Source organism: Phaenicophaeus curvirostris, chromosome Z, assembly GCF_032191515.1.
Source record: "Phaenicophaeus curvirostris isolate KB17595 chromosome Z, BPBGC_Pcur_1.0, whole genome shotgun sequence".
Taxonomy (NCBI): Eukaryota; Metazoa; Chordata; class Aves; order Cuculiformes; family Cuculidae; genus Phaenicophaeus; species Phaenicophaeus curvirostris.
The window spans coordinates 56,042,950-56,061,321 of NC_091431.1; the positions used below are offsets into that span (position 1 = coordinate 56,042,950).

Consider the following 18,372-nt stretch of genomic DNA (forward strand, 5'->3'; position numbering starts at 1 on the left):
TTCAAAACAAAGCTTCAATAGAAAAAGATTGATTTTTAAAATTATTGTTTTGCCATGTTATGAATTAGACCAGCCTTTGAACAAGGCAAATGACAGTGGTTCCACTGCAGTCTTCCCACTTCAGCTTTATTTTGTCATTAAACTCCTGACTCCAAAAGAAGTTAACAATTGTGCTCAGAGTTTTACAGGACAGACATTTTGTAGGAGAAATACCTCTAGTAGGAAGGAGAAAAAGCACAACTCTGCTGACTGAATGATGCATGTGCTCTGGCTTCACCTGAGCCTGACCAGAGGAGGAAATCAGATTGTCTGATTTTATACAATGGACATACCTTCCTACCATGAGCTCCTCAACACACTGCACATTGCCACAGTCTCTACCATCCTGTAATTCCAGATGCACCACGGCAGCCAGAGCTGCAGTTTGCTGCCCACCTGCATCTGACAAGCAGAGCCATCAGTGCTGAACCAAGGTCCCGGCTTCTGCCAAGCTGTTAGCAAAAATCTTGTCTGTCCTTCCCAGCTGCACATCCTGACACGCCAAAACCAGATATAAGGTTGTGGATTATGTGTGCCCCAGCACGATGGATGTACTCGTCTCACAGAGGGGGGAAATCACTACATGATCCAGTGCATGGCTTTTCACAAGGCAAGGAAGTCAAATCTTTAAATTTCTAGTATCTTAGGGCTTGGTATACACAAGACATAGGTTTTTGGTTTTGTTTTGTTGTTTTGTTTTTGTTTTAATTCAAAATTGCAACCTCATTTAAGCTGAGACACAAGCTGGTGCAGCCAGCACTCAACCATGGAGTAATCTACTTTGGAAACTGATTCCCTGTCCTGATCTCCTTGCTTGGTTTTATTTAAAAAAAAAAAAAAGTAAATTTGTGAAGTAAATTATTTCCTGACAAAATAATCACATAGTTTGAAAAAAGAGATCATGATTCCTCTTAAAAGCCACCAATATTTTGTTATTTCTTAATGAAACCTATTTTGTGTTAACAATGAATGATTTTAAGATTTGCGTTATTATGAGATAACTTTACAGGTCATATGAAACACTCGGTTTTGCCTTGCACATTTCATTACCTTGACCACTTGTCTAATCTCACAGGAACACCTGGCTTGTCACGTTTACCTGACTAAATTTACGTATTTATTTAGCTTCTTGCTCATTTAGCTTCTTACTCAGTTGTCTTTGTGTGTTTTACTACATTTGTGTAAACAAGTGCAAGCTATGGGTCACATTCTCAGCTGCAGTAAAGCAGTGTGCAACTGTTAAAATCACTGAGACCTACCTACTGGCTAAGATGCAGCCCCTTATTTTTCTGTATTTTCCATTGCAGAGAGTTAGTGTGTTTTTAAGGATAAGGTGTTAAAACCATACCCATGAGTATAAGATACGTTTCTTGCCTTAAAAAAACAATGTTCTTCTTCGTGTTAGACCAAATGGAATTTACAGCAGAACATTGTTCTATGTTTAAGGTTAAAACAGGTTATAAAATCCATTAAGATAAAGATGTGATTTACAGCGTTACATTAGTTATGTCTCAGAGGTTAAGACAGTTTACCTAATAATCAAAGCCTGTTCTAGTATTTCTTATGGCAGAAGGTTCAGCTGCTTTACTTGTACTAGCTTGCTACAAGTTTGTTTCTACTAAGTAAACATTCCTTTTGAAATAATCAATTTTGAATGTCAAAAGTGTGAAACTCCCCACAAAGGTATGATGTGCAATTTCCCAGATGGTACAAGAAGCAGCTCTACACAGTAATGTGCACTGTAGACTGTATTTCTTTTGGAAAGTTTTCCCAAAGTAGCCTTTAAAATAGTAATTTCTCAAAATCTTTCAGGAAAAAAGAGTTATATCTGTCTAGAGCTAACATTCGCTGCATGTTGGATGACAGTTGTTGGAAATCCTTAGGGGGAAAAAAAGGTCATTTGAGGTGTAAACAAATAGTAATGTAGTAGCAGCTTATTTTTCAAATCCTAAAAAAAACCACCACAACCAGCATTGTAATTTTTCCCACCTCTTTATGTCACTCCTGCTATCACTCCAGCCAACTCCAAAGAGTGTCTCTTCAGTGAAATTGTGATCTTTTGCAATCAGTGGGACTTCTGCGCAAAAATTCACTGGAGCTGGGGTTTAAGTGCTGTTTTTTTTCTGTTGAAAAGTTTTATGATCTACTGACTGTTTTCCCCTTTTTTCTTCTGCGTCCCTTTCGGAACATTCATTGTCTCATTCTGGTATCTGGACAAGTTGTGTATCTCTTCTCTTTTTATAGCTAGTCTTATTCTTCTTCAATCATCGTATATATACTTAACTGAATTCCATCATCTACATCAATGTCTTTGACCACAATCAAACAAAATATTCATCATCATTTATATTTGCTATTTTTAATCCCTTGCCTGGGTGGCCTGCCTCTAGTGTATACTGGAAGATTGGGGTGTATGCTGCCAACAAAACCAGCAGATACTTATTTTAAGGACCATTAGTACAAATTTCTTTGCTGCACAGGTACCCCCGTAAACAGATGGAAATGAAGAGTTCCGCATGTTTTCCTTGGAGTTTCCACTTCCTCTTATGGAGATACAGTGACTGCTCATTTCTGTTTCTTTCCTGTATTGCATGAGCTTCCTCTGCAATTTAAAGGATACCAAAAGTTTGTGTCTTCCTCACTGGAGGTTACGTGCATTTGCCTCTTTCTGGAAGAATATCATTCACACCTTTTGTGCTTCTTCTTAATCAGTTCTTTGACAGTCTTTGTATCTCCTATTAAACAGTATCTGTTAGCTCACTCAATAGCCAGTTTTAAACTACCACTTTCCTCTTCCAGTTTTTTCAATCTCTCTCCTCAAAAAACAATTAGCAGTAGTGCATTTTTGCCCAAGTTTAAAGGTCCTAAAATATGATGCATAATTTTAAATGTTTTAAGTTTTATTTATACAGTTTAAATTTTATATATAGTTGAAAAATTGTATTTATCTTTGCTTTTAATACTTGCATTTTAACCAAAAACAGTTAAATATGCCTGTTGTTCCCTGACAAAATTTGAAAGACTTACGTTCCCCTTGCATAGCTAATTTCATCAGTAATGTGGAGATGAGCTCCATTCCATTCACCTGCTGATGCTCTGATTGTTGGAGGACAGAGTTCTGACTGCCAGAACTCAAGACATTTTATTTTTATTTTAAACTGCAACCACTGGAAGTGCTGAAGTCTACATGTGAATTTTGTTACTAGGACTAAAACGGTTATTATTTTTTTTTCCTTCTTTAAAAAATAAATAAATTATTACTTCCATGGTTAAATTTTGTGTTTTATTTTTTACATCATGTTGGTTTTTTTCTATTTCTGCTTTGATTTTTCCTTATTAGACGTTCTCTGTCTTTTAAATTGTTCTCTGCTAAGTATTTTTGGTCCATTCTTAGAAACATAACAGATACAAACTTTGCATTATTTTGTTTTACGCTCTTGGGACTGAAGCAAGGGCTGCCAAGGATAAGAGTGACATTCCACCAGTAGCCTGTCAGTAATTGCTAGGAGAGGCATAGAGGGGCCAGTGACTCCCCTCTGCCTTCTACAACTCTTTTAAAAACTAGAAGTACGCTTTTACAATTTATTTAACTTTTTTTTTTGTCAGATAAGAAGATTATTTAGAAACTCCATTCCTACCTTAAATTAGGATCTGAATTAGGTATTTGGGTGTCTTTTTTAACATAAAGGCTATATTTCATACAATGGCTATATCGTCTGTTCTTTATCACTGTTTACTGGCTTCTCAGCACCAACACCACAGAAATGGCTTAGTCAGTTTTGTACTGGACGCAAAGCCAACTCCTGCATTTTCTAATATCTATGACTTGAAAGAATTGACTTGTATTATAAATGCACATCTCTGACACTAAATGCATGAATACATCGAGAAAATACCATATCTACTTAGGAATTACGTTCCTCATGGAAATAAAAATGCTGTTGCAGTGTCCTGTATTTTCTCATGTTTACCTTTACTATGTTTCATTGGCTTGTAAATGAAAAATCACTTTCTCTTCTAACTGCCTTCCTTCTCTTGTGACAGATGTCTATGTGAGAGCTCAGATTAAAGCCAGACACCTTCCATGTGTGTATCACCACTATGGTTAATCTTGTCACAGAAGCAGGCACATCCATGTATGACATTGAAACTGGATTTTATAAACGGAAGAAAGAAAAAGGAATGTAATTCATAAATCTTACAGATTTCATTTGGCAAACATGAAAAAACTATCCAGAATTCTTAAAACAACATTTAAAAAACTCCAATGAGTGCATGAAAACACTCTAATGAGATTTTTTTTTTAAAGAAAACAGACCTGCAAGCAGCAGTTTTAGCAATGCTTGATTTCCTATAATTTATTTCTGACTGTTAGATTCTTTGTTTGTACTTCCAGTGGAAGTTTTCCCTACCAATGCATTTCCCTGTCTCCTTTGTAGCTTAACTTTGCTCTACAAATACAGTGAGCACACTCTACATCTCTTCACTCAGTACAGATTTTCCCTTTAGCTGGTGACTTATTTTCAAGAAACTTGCCAGAATCTAGTAGTTTGAAATCTGTGCACCTCTGGTAGGTTTCTTTGAAGTTGACTAAAAGATCTAAACATAGAGAGACATTCAAAACCAAAACTATTTTGTGAATCTTTTGTGAATATTTTGGACTCGGTGATCTGGTGGGTCTCTTCCAACCTGGTTATTCTGTGATTCCGTGAATCACTCCCACTCTTCTATACTAACGTAGTATATATCTTTGCCTGTAGTCAAAGGTTTGGTGTATAGATGGATTCTCAGGAAGTTTTAATTTCCTGGGGTTTATATTTGTTTTCTGGCTCATGGAGCTGGTGTGTGAAACAAAAAATATCTTTTAATTTCTAAGGTAATTCTATTGAAAAGATAAAAGGTGCTCACTTTTTTTCATGTAGTTTGAGATGTAATCAAGACTGGTTCTATCAGTATAGATCAATTATGCAAGAGAGAAAATGTTTTTAATGATTCCTGAATAAATAGCTGTACAATGAAGCGTATATATCAAAAATGTTATGGCTTGCAAGAACAACTTTGTAGTAACGCTACCAATGTTCATTGTGTCACCTTGTGAGAAGTAACTGCTTTTCTGTTGAAGAAATAGAGTCATGACCATAGTTGCTCTCATGCTGCAGTCTTGACGCTTGAGAACTGAGAAGCACCACAGGTCTTATTTTGTTTTCTCTTGGGTCTTTTAGGGGAATATCATTATTTAATGCTGTAGGCAGATGTCCTCTTTCAGGTTCTCATCACAGAGAGGTTACTACTTCAGAGGCTGCTGAAAGTTACTGCCCAGATTTGTTTCACAGTGAAGTAATGTCTGTGTGTGCTCCGTAGAAAATCAGCTGATTTAGCTTAGATCAGCTATTTAAACAGCTTGAGCTGTCTTAGCTCTACTTGTTTCTCTTAAATCTTTTCTACCAAAAATGTGTTGACATTAGTAATTTATAGCAAGGAGCTACTACTGAGCAGATTTGGGCTGAAGTGGAAGAGGACATTTCTCCATGGCCCGTGTCTGAGTACCTGGTAATTTGACACAGTATTTAGAAGGCCGAATGTGCTGAGGTGCATAACAATGTTTATCACACATTATAGGGATTTATGAAAGCATAACTAGCCTGGAAAAAAACCCTAATTATATATTTGAAGATATATATATGAAAAATACAGAAAAATGCTAGTCAACCAAAACTTTTGTTTTGTTCATTAACAAATATTACAAAATGCAAACATATCAATGAAGGTGCATAAACGTAGGCTTGCGAGAACCTGTGCAGCAGTCACTGGGCATTGCTTACTTTTGAGAGCTGTCTGCCATCTTGTGTCTTTTTTGAGGCTTTTTCCTGTTGTTATATGAACTTCTCTTGTTCCTAAGCAAGAATTAAGTAAACAGAGCTGTAGTAAAGCTTCCTGTGTGAACACCATATCATAGTGAACCTTCAATAACATGGAAAGTTGCTAAATAGAGTCTGAAAAAAAAAGGAAACCAAAAAAAAGCCAGTGCTTATTTACCTAAGCTCAGTGTCACTTGCTTTATCAAACTACACATAAATCTAGTTAATTTAAAATTAGCTAAAATGCTATGAAGAAACAACCACAGCTTTTGAAACTAGTTTGAACTGATGATTAAGCATGCTTTACCAAGCCAAATAAAATATTTTACCAGAAGTTTTGAACTTGTCACGCCTCACAGGAAGTGTAGAGTCATGTTGGGTCACACCAACACAGTGCATTCAGGAACGACAGAAGGTACTCCTAAATTATGAGCTGGTCTTATTTCCTCTAAATCAACATTACACTACGGTAGTTAGTAGTCAGTCACATGGCTCGCTGACAGTTCAAGATATATTTGCCAAGATATGAAGCTGGTGTTTATAGGCATATCTGGCTTGCCTAGAAAAACATTTAGGGCTGAACTGCTTTTGTAGCTTCAGGTAGGCCCTATAATCCATATAGCTTCTTGTTATCGATTGTGCCGTATAGTGTACCAACCTCTAAATGTCATGTCTCTACTCTTGTGCATCGGTGTTGAGCAAAATAAGCATAATGTAGATGCATATAATTTAGATATGATTTGTTTATCCATTCCTACACTGTTAAGGAGCACTGCATTCAAACTCTTATTAGATTCAACACTATTATTATTTGTTTAAAAAGAAATGCAATTTTCTCCTTTTCCAAAATTTAATAGTAGCCCCTTTAAAGTTGCTTTAAAAACTGAGAGCGCTGCACAGTACTGCTGTCAAGGACTTGCTGGCAACTGCAATAGTCCATACTGGTACAGCCAGGAATGTATGCCACCTTAATCTTTTTGTTATTACTCTACTTCTGATCTCTTTTATTTGATCTACCTAAAAATTAGGGAGAGGTTATCAGTTAATATGAGAGTGTGTCACCATGTAAATCAATACTGAATGTTTGGCGCAGGGCTTCTGAAAGAAAATATGAGGGGAAAAAAATCTCACTGTGGGCTTCAGGGAAATGAACTGTTAATGAATATTGTGAAATAGCTGAAATTTGTTGTAAAGGAAAGACTGACACAGTGTTTGTCGACTATTCAACTTGACGCATGGAGGAGCAGGTTGAGCTATCTTGTGGTTTTGCTGGATGACGTTTGTCTGTTGCCTACCTGTCATCCAAAACAAACCATCTCCCAGCCTGGCCTTTTCATGGCCACAGAAACAGTGACTGATACTTACAGTGTCAGCTTGAAGGTTAGCAGCCTCTGGGATAATTTCCCGAGGCACTATGACACACAAGTGTAACAGAAATGATGACTGACTCATTGTCCAGTGTAAAGAAATGGTGTGACTAACACAGTTCATTCAGTTTAAACTGTACAGTTTTTACCTGTGACATAACTGTAGTGATAGTGAGGCATATCAGACTTCCAGAAGAGTGTTGTTATCCTCTGCAAAAGCCAGAAGTCAAACCGGTGGAAACAGTATTATCTTAAATACAGCATAAATATGAAGAGAGTGTGCCTAAAAACTAAGGGAGAAAGCCACAGATCTGACGTATTGGCACCATCTGTTATTTAATGATATCTAATCCTGAATGAGGCTCTTGGGCACTATTATAGTAATGTTTTGAAAATATCGATAAGCTATGACACTGAAACAAAAGAAATAATAAAAATATTTACAGTAACAGTAAAGGTTCTGTTAGAATTGCCTTGCCGAAACCAAACTAACTTTCATTCACCTCCTTAGTCATGTAATTTGTAGAAAAAAAAAGATTATTTATGACTTGATGATCCTGTGGGTCTTTTCTAGCCTAGTGATTCTGTGATTCACTTCTTCAGCAGTGTCAGAGATAATTGTGGAAATTTATAGGAGACACAGAAGATGATCTGTACATACAATAGAGTGACTATCTGATTCAGCACATACTCAACGGGAATAATCCATCAAGAGTATCCCTTTAGACAGGAACTTCACATTTTTACGTGATTTTTAGTGAGGCACAGAAGTCCAGTGATACTGGAGTGTGCTGCTGGCCCAAAAGCTGATTCGGACATCATTTGACCTGAGAAGGAAGCATTAAAAACTAAGTAAGTATTGAAGCTAAGAGTGATATTTATTGGTTGCATGGTTTCTTAGTGTAGGGAAGAGTGTGAAAGTGTGGCCCATGTATGCCATATAAATAAACAACAGCTAATTGAATGTGAATAGAAGAACAGTTTCTTAAAAGGGAAGGAGGAACATTCATTCCTTTTACTGCTTTTTCTGCTGCTTTCAGGGATTAAGATGAATGAAGTTGCATGTTCTTCTATTTCTCCTTCTGCGTTGTTGGAAGGAGAGCAGGCTTTCCACTACCCAGCTGGGGCAAGGACGAGAGGTTTCTTCTCTCCTGCAATCTCCATGGCCCTGACATAAACCCTCCAGCTGCTCTCTCTTGCTATCCATTTATTTAGTTTACTTTATGGATATCATGCAAATTTGGTTCAAATAAGAATTACTACGAAGAACACTCGAGGTGTTTTTAGAGTGCTTTCCTAAGGAGATAGGTGTGTGTTACTAACAGTCACTTATTAACTTTTGAAATCATTGACTACTGTTAGTTAAATCTAGTAGTGAGGTAGTAGTGATTTATGAAATTTGTTAAACTATGTAAATATGGGCAACTTATAGAGGATCCTATGAACACGTCTTTTAAGAAAAAAACCCCCAACCCACTACTGTTTGAGTACATTTCTTGTTAGACACCAGAGGATCTAGATGGAGAAGAGCAAATATGAAATCCACAACTATTGGAAAGTTTTGTTTAGCTTACCTCACAGAATTCTATTGAGGTTTCTTTAGCGAAGACCAGCTGAAGCTTTTTCTAAACTTTGGCACTTATAAATTTTTAATGTGAGATCAGCTGGACCATTGGGTGTTATGAAGTTCAGAAGTCAAATCAACCGGGAGACACAAATGCTTAGGGAAACAGACTTTGTTAGTTCTGGTACTTACAGGTATCTTTATTTTTATTTTATTCTGCAGTGATTTCTGTATTTATATTTGTAAAGTTTCAGATAAGCTCTCAAAACCAAACAGGTATCCTGAAATTCTTCCCCAGATGGGACTCCCAACTTTCACATTTCAGCTTGATCTAAACAAGTTCCAGTTGGTCATAGGGATTTTGTGACAGAATAGAGTTGCTGGGTCTTGGAGCTACCGATAACTCAGCTGAAGCCAGCAGTAATCTCCTTAAAAGTGAAGTTGAGGCTTCCTAATTATAGTTTTTTGAAAAAAAATTGAACTATTATTTGTGCTGTAATCACATGTTCTAAGAAAGTAGGGAAACAAAAATTTTAGTAGGTATTTTTAACAGCAAAGTTCTACACATATAAATTTAGTGATTTGTATTTCTTGTTTTCATCATAATGCCCAGAATAATATATAGGAGTTTAGCTTTTCAGCAAAATCCTGATGGAGACAATGTAATATTTTTTGATCCCTCTGCTATGGTCAGAGATGACAGAACAGCAAACATGACAGTGTGGTTATTTTAACCACCCATTTTTTCCCCAGAATGTCTTTTATTTTTTTCAACCGCTAATTAAACCACAGAATCACAGAATTGTTGAGTCCAGAAGGGACCTCTAGAGGTCATCTGGTCCAATCCTCCTGGTCAAACAGGGCCACCTAGAGCTGCTTCCCCAGGACCATGTCCAGAGGGTTTCTGAGTATGTCCAAACATGGAGACTCCACAGCCTCTCTGGGCAACCTGTGCTGGGTCACTGTCACAGTGAAAAAGTGTTTACTGCTGTTCAGAGGGAACCTCCTGTTTTTCAGTTTGTGGCCATTGCCTCTAATTCTGTTCTGCTTTGAAAATCTCTAACTTCTCTCATCATGTTGAAATAACAGCAGCGTCCTCCTCAGAAACAAACTGTTTCACAACTATAGGAGGAACTGATCTTGAGTATGGATACATCCTTTCACCTAGGAAAGATATTTTTTGTATGATACAAGAAATAGGATAAGCAAACAACTTGAACAATGAATCCATTACCAAACTCCTTGCCCACAAGCCTCAAAGAACACAGTCAACATAATTACAGCTGTTGGGGAAAGGGAAAAAAAAAAGAGATTTAAAAAAGAAACAGACTTTTTCTCAAAATGCAGTTTGTTCGTTAAAAGAAAGTAATAGAAATGCATGCAAAGGACATTTTACTTCTTCAAAATCAAGAGCTTTCTCTTTATTTTGAGCAAGGTTGATTGCCTGATGGAAGGACTTATTCTTTTCACCAGTGAGTGAGTTGCAGTGGTCCTTCTAGCAGATTCTTACAGGCAGTGGAGTAAGCAATGTATTAGTCCTTTGCAAAGCAATCAGAGGGGAAAGGAGCACTGGGTAGGGATGTGTGGTAACAGAAGAATGTTCACTTGGCCTTGTTAGATGTTTGATAAGAGCAAAGAGTGGATAAAAACATTCATACTGCAAACACTTTGATGTGCTCTGTCATTAAAGTAGTAAATTATTTAAATATGCTGTATGTACTGTATGTGTTTTCCTGCTTGGCTTCAATTAAAGAGATTTATCTGATAGTCTGCTGTACCACTCTGGCATTGTAAGACTGTTTCTTAGGATGAATTTGCAAATACTTAATACAGAAATACTTCTTGACTTTAGAACAAATTATGTCAGTATGAGTAACTTCATTCCAAAGCTTTTTCTAAGAAGTAGACCAAATGTTTGACAGCAAAAGAAGAGAGGAAGCCAGCATAAGTAACATCATCATCCATGTGCAGTGAGACTGAATTGAATAGTGAGAGCCTATTGATATAGTTCTTCTATATTTATAAGAGTCAGAAGTGCCTTATTTTCTCTGAACTAACTATAATAGGCCTGTTCCAAGAGCTTGATAACTACTTCTTAGGTTTCTGCACCCTTTTTATTACCTGGTTTTGTAAAAATATCAACAGATGTTGTTCATACCTTTGCCCTTGAAATACAGTCATAGGGTATAGAAAGTTTGTCATAGGGTATAGAAAGTTTGTCATATGGCATATGTGGATTTCTGTGACACCATGAGAAAAATACAAAATGTTTGGCGAAAAACCCTACACGTTTCTTCCTAGATCTTAATTTTATGTGTGTTTTGTTTGTGTACTTCTTTGGACGGTTCTTTTTTATAATATAAGTATCAAGTATCTTGACAAGTTGTGCATAACTGGACTTATCATTTTGCTGCTATTATTTCCTGGAAATTACTACATTCTCTGTTCAGGGAGATAAGGCATTTCCTGTAGCCTAAGGCTTGTGCTACTGGCAGTGTATAAAGCAGTATATAGGGGAAGTCTTGCAGATCATCTCATCCTGACAGAAAACTAGTCCTGGTCATTTGGACACGGTCCTTCTATGCATAAGTCTACTAAACGATACAAAGGATTCTTCTTCACTGGAGTGGAGACTTGGAGAGATTCCTGGCATGGAATAAAGTGAGTGTTCAGAGTGGGACCATCAAAATAATTACCAAGAAATCTGCTGCAGCTGAGATGTCTTCCCAAATGCTCATTCCAAAATCTGATCAAGAGTATTTTGCTTTACTTGTGATTAGGGGGGGATGTCTGCAAATTTTTAGATGTTAAACAAAAATATCTTTCATAATTACATTTTATCATCAGTAAGACATATGAACACTCTTCAAAGATAGACTTTTAAGTCCCAATATTTATGATTTTCTCAGTAAAACCTAAAAACAAATTTTTTTTCAGTTGTAAAATGGATGCTATCTCTATGCTGAATCAGTGGCTATGTTTAATAAAAGGTGTGAACACTGACTAAAATGTCAGTCACTTCAATATATAGGCCATCAGTTAAGGCTGTAAGTATGAGTATCCTCCTTTACAGAAAACAATTCTAATTTGCATCACAAAGGATTCTTCTGAAATGCTGTAGTAGTAAGAGAAACTTAAACTCTTGGCCCAGCAATTTTGTTACTTCAAGCTTACATTAGGTAGAAGAGTCAAAAGACTGAAAATTTTGGGAAAATGTCCAGGGTCAGAGTCTTACAGTAGATCTTCAGCTCATCTTCATTTAGAGTAGCCTGGAGGTTTCCAGAGCTTCTTCCAGCTACCTGCACTCCCAAAAGACAATACACCTGCTGAGCCTATCTGGATCATGCCACTGCTTGGCAGTCACCTTCTCTTGCCTTCAAGACATTCCCATTTTAAGCAACACAGTGGTCAAAGCCCTGGACTGTGTTTGCTGAGTCAAATCTTTTCCAGCCTTTTCGCATCACTCAGACAGTCTTGATAGGACAACTATGAATAATCTGTACTTACATTTTCCTTCTGCTGTGATGGAATTCCTTAAAGTACTGTAAAGGTTAGTACAAATACATTAGAGTGATAGTAGAAAAGTCTAGTAGTGCTTGTTGTTCACTAGGAATAGTACGACACGGTACAGGAAAATCATGGTGGACTCTTAAGTAAAGTGCACACTTTTCCTAATTATTGTCGTATAGTAATTTTCCCCTTTGAAAATTTTGAACAGAATATGGTCCTGAATGAGGATGTGAATACAAGTGCAGCTGTCTCTGGTGTTGTTAGAAGCTGTGCTAAGAATCGTCTCCTGCAAAAACAGACAGAACACCTTTTTTTTAAGAAAAAAAAAAAAGGTGTGCAGTGCAAAATTGTTATAGCTGAGCTTTTCTTTCTAATAGACCTTTTTTTTTTTAATACTGGACTGAAAGCTAGATGTGGAATTGTTCATAGCAATTTATGAACTGTAAAGAGAACCTTTGCTCACCTCCTTTTTTTCTAAGAGCCTATACAAAATAACATGCAAATTGCTAAAGCAAATGACGTTAAACTGTATTTCTTTCCTTCTTGTTAAAGCCTTAGGAGACATAAAAAGAACATATGAAATTTCAAAATTCCTCTAATTTACAGAAGTCAATCTGCTTTAGGACTTCATCAACTGAGGGGGGAGGTGGAGGTGGTGGGAGCTTGATCACGTGCCTGTATCAAAAAAAATGGCAAGTAGGTGAGTCCTGGCTGGGAATAATTACAGGATGCTACCTTGGAGGTAACACAGAGGTCAGGAACTGTGTTGTGAGGCTGTCAAAGCTGTGTGGCTGATAATTATTTTTTTTTATTCTTAGAGGTGATGGGGTGTTATACTTGAAAAGCTGTTAACCTCGACAACATTTCCCACCACATTGTATAACAACAAAAGCGTGGGCTAAATTTAGAGCTTCAGTGCTGTTTAGAAGAAAGCTTTTCTATGGTTGTTCTGCCCTTCAGAACTGCGGGAACAAGGTGCTTGTTTGATGGGTACTTTGTCACCAGTGAGAAGCTCTTTTATTTCTATTTAAACTGTCAGGGCAAGCCTGACAGCTCTGTGATCTGAGAACTGGCAGGAGGTGTTGAGTCCAGCAAGTCTTTACCCCAGTGTTGACCATCAGAAGTTTACTTAGTCGGAGTGGTCAGGTCCCCATGGCAGTCACAAACTCTTACAGTGTGGGAGTCTGAAATGACAGATCGTGAGAAGCATCATAAAGGTAATGGGACTTGTGAGTGATGGATTCTGTTTTCCGATGTGCTTTGTGCTATACTGGGAAGGCAGGTAGTAAAGATTCCTGAATGTATGGTGCTGGTGGTAATATATATTCAAATAACAAACTGACCATTTTATTACTTTTACCTAAATATGATATCCATCAAGTGTATTTTTTTGTTCTCATACTTCTCAGAAAAACTTACCCTTTTGCTCCCTTAAGTATTAGAAGGGATGGTGTTTACTTGTGAAGAAAACCAAAACTTTCCCAATATATGACTTCTTAAGAATCGCTGAAGGGCAGGCTGCAGGCTAGTAACAAATTAGCGTCATACGGATTCATTTTACCTCACCTCTTTATGCATTTCACCCTCAATGAAATCATTGTATAAGGTCATCAGATAACTATGCATATGTTAACCACATCTCCGCTTCATCAAAAGCATTTAACACAGTAAACTTCCAAGCATTTATAAACACAGTTATTTCTATTTCCAGTAGTGATGTTGATGAAATCTACACTGTTAGGTCAGTAAACCAGTCATGTTCAAGAACTAGTGAGCTGTGATGTCTGCTGTGTTGCAGAATGTCACAGATTCTCTTTTGATGGATAAACGGGCTGGAAAATCCCAACTTTATTTGCCAGGGGAATTCTTTTGGATCAGATAGCACTTGTAGTAAGTATGACACTGAAAGACAGTGTTTACAATTTTGGATGGTTTTTGTGGAGTGTCGATTAGCGTTGTGTTTGCCGAGGTGGCAGGTTAATCATGATAACAGCAGGCACTACAAAAGTTTTTTTTTGAATGGTTCTGCCAGTTAATCTCAATCCAAACTATTTCTTCTTGCATTGCCTTTTTCCAGAGTTGACTGAACATTATGCAAAATTGTGTTTTTGCAATGGCTGCAAGTATGCAAATTTTAACAGTGGTGAAGGAACCTGAAGTTTTTGAGCATGTGTTCTGAAATGTAAAAAGATACACATCTAATATCCTAAATGATGAGCAGTAATGTACAGAGCCATTTGGCAGTAGTCCATGCTGGGGTGTTTTATTTAAAAAGGAGTTTTAATTGATTTGTCTGCCTGTTTTTTTTTGCTCGTCTGACATTTTGAAAATAAGGTTAATTTTGATGTGAAACGAGTTAAGGGAGATGTTTAAGTGGGAATAACAAGCCCACTGAACAAACATTTCTCTTCCTTGGAGTTATGTTTGCACATAACTGATGCAGAAGCATGCATGCCAGGAGTTTCAAAACTTGATGTTTCAGATACGCTGTTTGCAAGACAGCATGCCTGGGCTAATACTCACTCAGCTCCTAGCTCAGTGTGGAGAAGCATTCTCCTCTTCTGATCTACATTGGAAAAAAAATAGCCAGGCTTTGTAGGTGAGGCTCACCTCCTAGACTTGGTATTACTTTTCTCTAACTGCTTGCATACCAACAGATCTGCTGTTGGCACGTTATTGAAGAAGGGAATGTCGTCCCTTCTGCAAGTGAAACTTAAGCAAGTTTGAGACAGTTAGGACCAATGTGACATAGAAAAATCTTGGTTAAATCCTAACTTTCCATGCCATTACTGTACCTATTTCCCCCTCAGTGGGTTGCTGGGTCCAGTTCCCAAGATTTTGTCAGGCTGCTTTTCGCTTACAGCCGAGGCGTGTGTGCGCAGGCCCCCTCACATGCTCACAAGCGTGCACGCACACTGTGGGGCTCGCACAAGCACTCCTGCAGCGATTTGAACGCCCGCTCAAGTGCCGGCGCTGCGCCGGCTCGTCATCATACCGAGCACTTCCACGTGTTCTTACATCTTGTCCGCATTTTATAAACAATACACTCATGGTACCCCGCCGGGTAGGTGCGAGAAGCCGGGAGAGAAGACGGAGCGCGGCCGGTGGGTGCGCTCCTCTTGCGGGGCTCCGGCCGCGGGTCCCCATCCCGGAGGGGCTCCCGTCGCGGGGTCCCCGTTCCGCTCCCTGCGGGGCGCGCTGCCCGCGCGAAGCCGGCGGGCGCAGCTGCGAAAACAGGAACCGCGGGGGCCGCGCTGATTCACCGCCGCCCGCCGGGCTCGGCTTTTCCGTCGCCGCGGAGCTCGGGGCTGCCCGCGGGGCTGGGGCGGGAGGGAGGGAGGCAGGGCGAGAAGGGACGGGGCGGCGGGAAGCTGTTGCTCCCCGGAGCCCCGCGGAGGGAGGGGGCAGAGCCGGGCTGGCGGCATGAGGCGGCGGAGCCGGCGTGCGGGATGGAGCTCGCTGCTAGCCCCGCGAAGCGCTCGCGAACTCAGTGCGCCTTTCCCTGTCTCTTCGCAGAGGAGGCCTACCAGAAACTGGCCAGCGAGACCCTGGAGGAGCTGGACTGGTGCCTGGACCAGCTGGAGACCCTGCAGACCAGGCACTCCGTCAGCGAAATGGCCTCGAACAAGGTAGGACCCCCGGCTGCGCGCCGCGGGGAGCGCGCTGGGATGCGGGAAACCTGCTGCTGCGGCTCCTCTGCCGCCTTCCCGAAGTGGGGGACAACTTGCGGGAGTGAGGCAGGTCCGGGAAAGCCACAGTGTGCCCCTGTGCGTCTCTTAGAGACAAAAAGAGATTGCTTTTTGCTGTTGTCAATAACTTCTTTAGTTGCTTATTCTTTTCACAGCATCCCATTACAGACTAGGGATCTTCCCTGGAAAATAGTGTAGAAGGTAACATGGAAAAGTGATGAAGGTAGTTCTTGATTCCAGGGAAACTGCAGGATGACTCTTATTTGTAAATGCTAACACTAACACTTCTTGCAATATGATTTGTTATCTAAGAATACACTCAGAACAGAGGTGGTATCGCAATAGTCGTGACAGGCACTCAGATCCAGTGGTGAGTCTGTAAGACTGACTGTGCCTTTCCTGGAAGCTGAGGATGCACGTTAGCCGGGGACCATGTGTTGGTATTTGATCTCTGTGTGTCAGTTTTGCAGTTTGAAATAGAGTTTACACATGCTCCATTCATGAGTATTGCTTCCTTTCATGGTTTTTGTTTGCAAACATTATCTAACTACGTTTCTGGAGTTAATGTTTAAAGCAGCACTAGTAAATCAGCATCTTTAGAATATGTTTGTCATCAACTGTGTATTTGGGGAGCTATACATACAATGAGAGAGAAAAAAGTTTTAATTAGATAGGCTGGAAGAAAGTTTCAATTAAATAGGCTGGATTTACATCCCGTGTCTGCTAAAGCAGCTGATGATCTGTATTTTAGCACCTTTTAACCCTTCTAGTTGTAATTAGGGTTTTTGGAAGTCAGAAAATAATGACTGGTTTTGGCTCACCTCATGCCTTCTTAAAATTCTACCATCTTGCTTTGTCAGCCCTTACAAAATACTTGTTGTTTCTTACTGACTGTTCTTAAGTCCATGCTTACTCATCCCGAGTGTATAATTTGAAGTCTTTATCATAGAATCATGGAATAACCAGGTTGGAAGAGACCCACCAGATCATCGAGTCCAACCATTCCTATCAAACACTAAACCATGCCCCTTAGCACCTCGTCCACCCGTGCCTTAAACACCTCCAGGGAAGGTGACTCAACCACCTCCCTGGGCAGCCTGTTCCAGTGCCCAATGACCCTTTCTGTGACCAACGACCCTACAGTTCATAATATAATATCCCTTGTATTTTTCTTGGTTTTGGAGACTCTTAGCAGACTCTTAAATCTGTTTTAAGAATTATTTGCCTGATATTGCCATATTCTCCAAACGTTTTTACTACCAGCTGTAAGATCTCATTATTGGGAGCATGTTGCACATGTGCCAGCAAGATACAGAGTCAAGAGTTTAAGAATCTGTTTTTGCCTATTTTGAATCTGGTAACATTTGTTTTCAAAGGGCTGATCAGGCTGACACCTAGGACCTGGTATTTTCCTTGCTAACAAGTTTAAACACTTATTGATTCTCTGACTTTCAATGCCTGTGTAGCCACTCTTTCACAATATCCTGGACTTTCTTCAAGTATGTATTTATTACCTCCCTAAGACAGATAGGATGTGCCGTATACTTTAGGAGCAATGAGGACAGGCTGATTTTAGAATAAGATAGCATTAACTGTGAAGCAATGCATTTTAAGCTTTGCCAAGTATATTCAGATTTTTACCTAAAGAGGATCTGTTTTTAAAATAAAATGTGACAACTGCTTTGCATCTTTAAGTAAACACTGAGGTGCTACATCTGATACTATGTCATGTTTGTATTTGTTTGAGCTAGTTAAAGAGTAATTTGCCATAGATTACAGGATAAACATTCTTCACATGTATTTATTCAAATGAAAAGGAAAATGTGATTCAGAAAAAGTTTTTCTACTGTTTCCAATATGATCATGCAGACAAGGGATTGATGCAGGGTACCCAGTAAGCCTAGTTCTCCTAGTTAATCTGAAGGTCAGTAAGAATCATGCCAAGCTTTACATCAAAACTGAAATTTTTATATTGTAGTAATGTATTGCTTCAGTCTGTTTGATCTATCAAATATGGATATGCATGTTTAAAGGACTTTACTGCTACTTACTGTTTCATGTTACAGTATTATTACTGTATTGGGAAGGAATAGCTGCTGTTAGGTTTTGCAGGTCACACTCGGTTCTTAAGGGAAACTTTTTACCCCTTTTCTAGGAAGTCTACAGCCCATGTATAGAGATCTGTGACATCTTCAAATGTTGGGTTTTTTTCTTAAAGAAAAGTTATACAAGTAAGTTGGTGCCATTCAGCATAATGTGAACAACCTTGACTGTAAACCAGCAAGCCTGAGTAATAATGTGTTAAAATATAGCACAGAAGGATTTTAATTTTAGGTGTGTAGTGG

General features: G+C 38.9%; 1 protein-coding gene across 9 annotated transcripts in view; it reads left to right on the top strand.

Annotated features, from left to right (window-relative positions):
* PDE4D (phosphodiesterase 4D) overlaps positions 1-18,372 on the top strand; it is a 600,157-nt gene that overhangs the window by 532,888 nt on the left and 48,897 nt on the right. For all 9 annotated transcript variants that reach the window (XM_069880216.1, XM_069880215.1, XM_069880214.1 and 6 more), the window contains one exon: positions 15,855-15,967. In XM_069880216.1, coding sequence (XP_069736317.1) covers positions 15,855-15,967 — 113 coding nt within the window. The remainder of the gene's footprint in view (positions 1-15,854; positions 15,968-18,372) is intronic.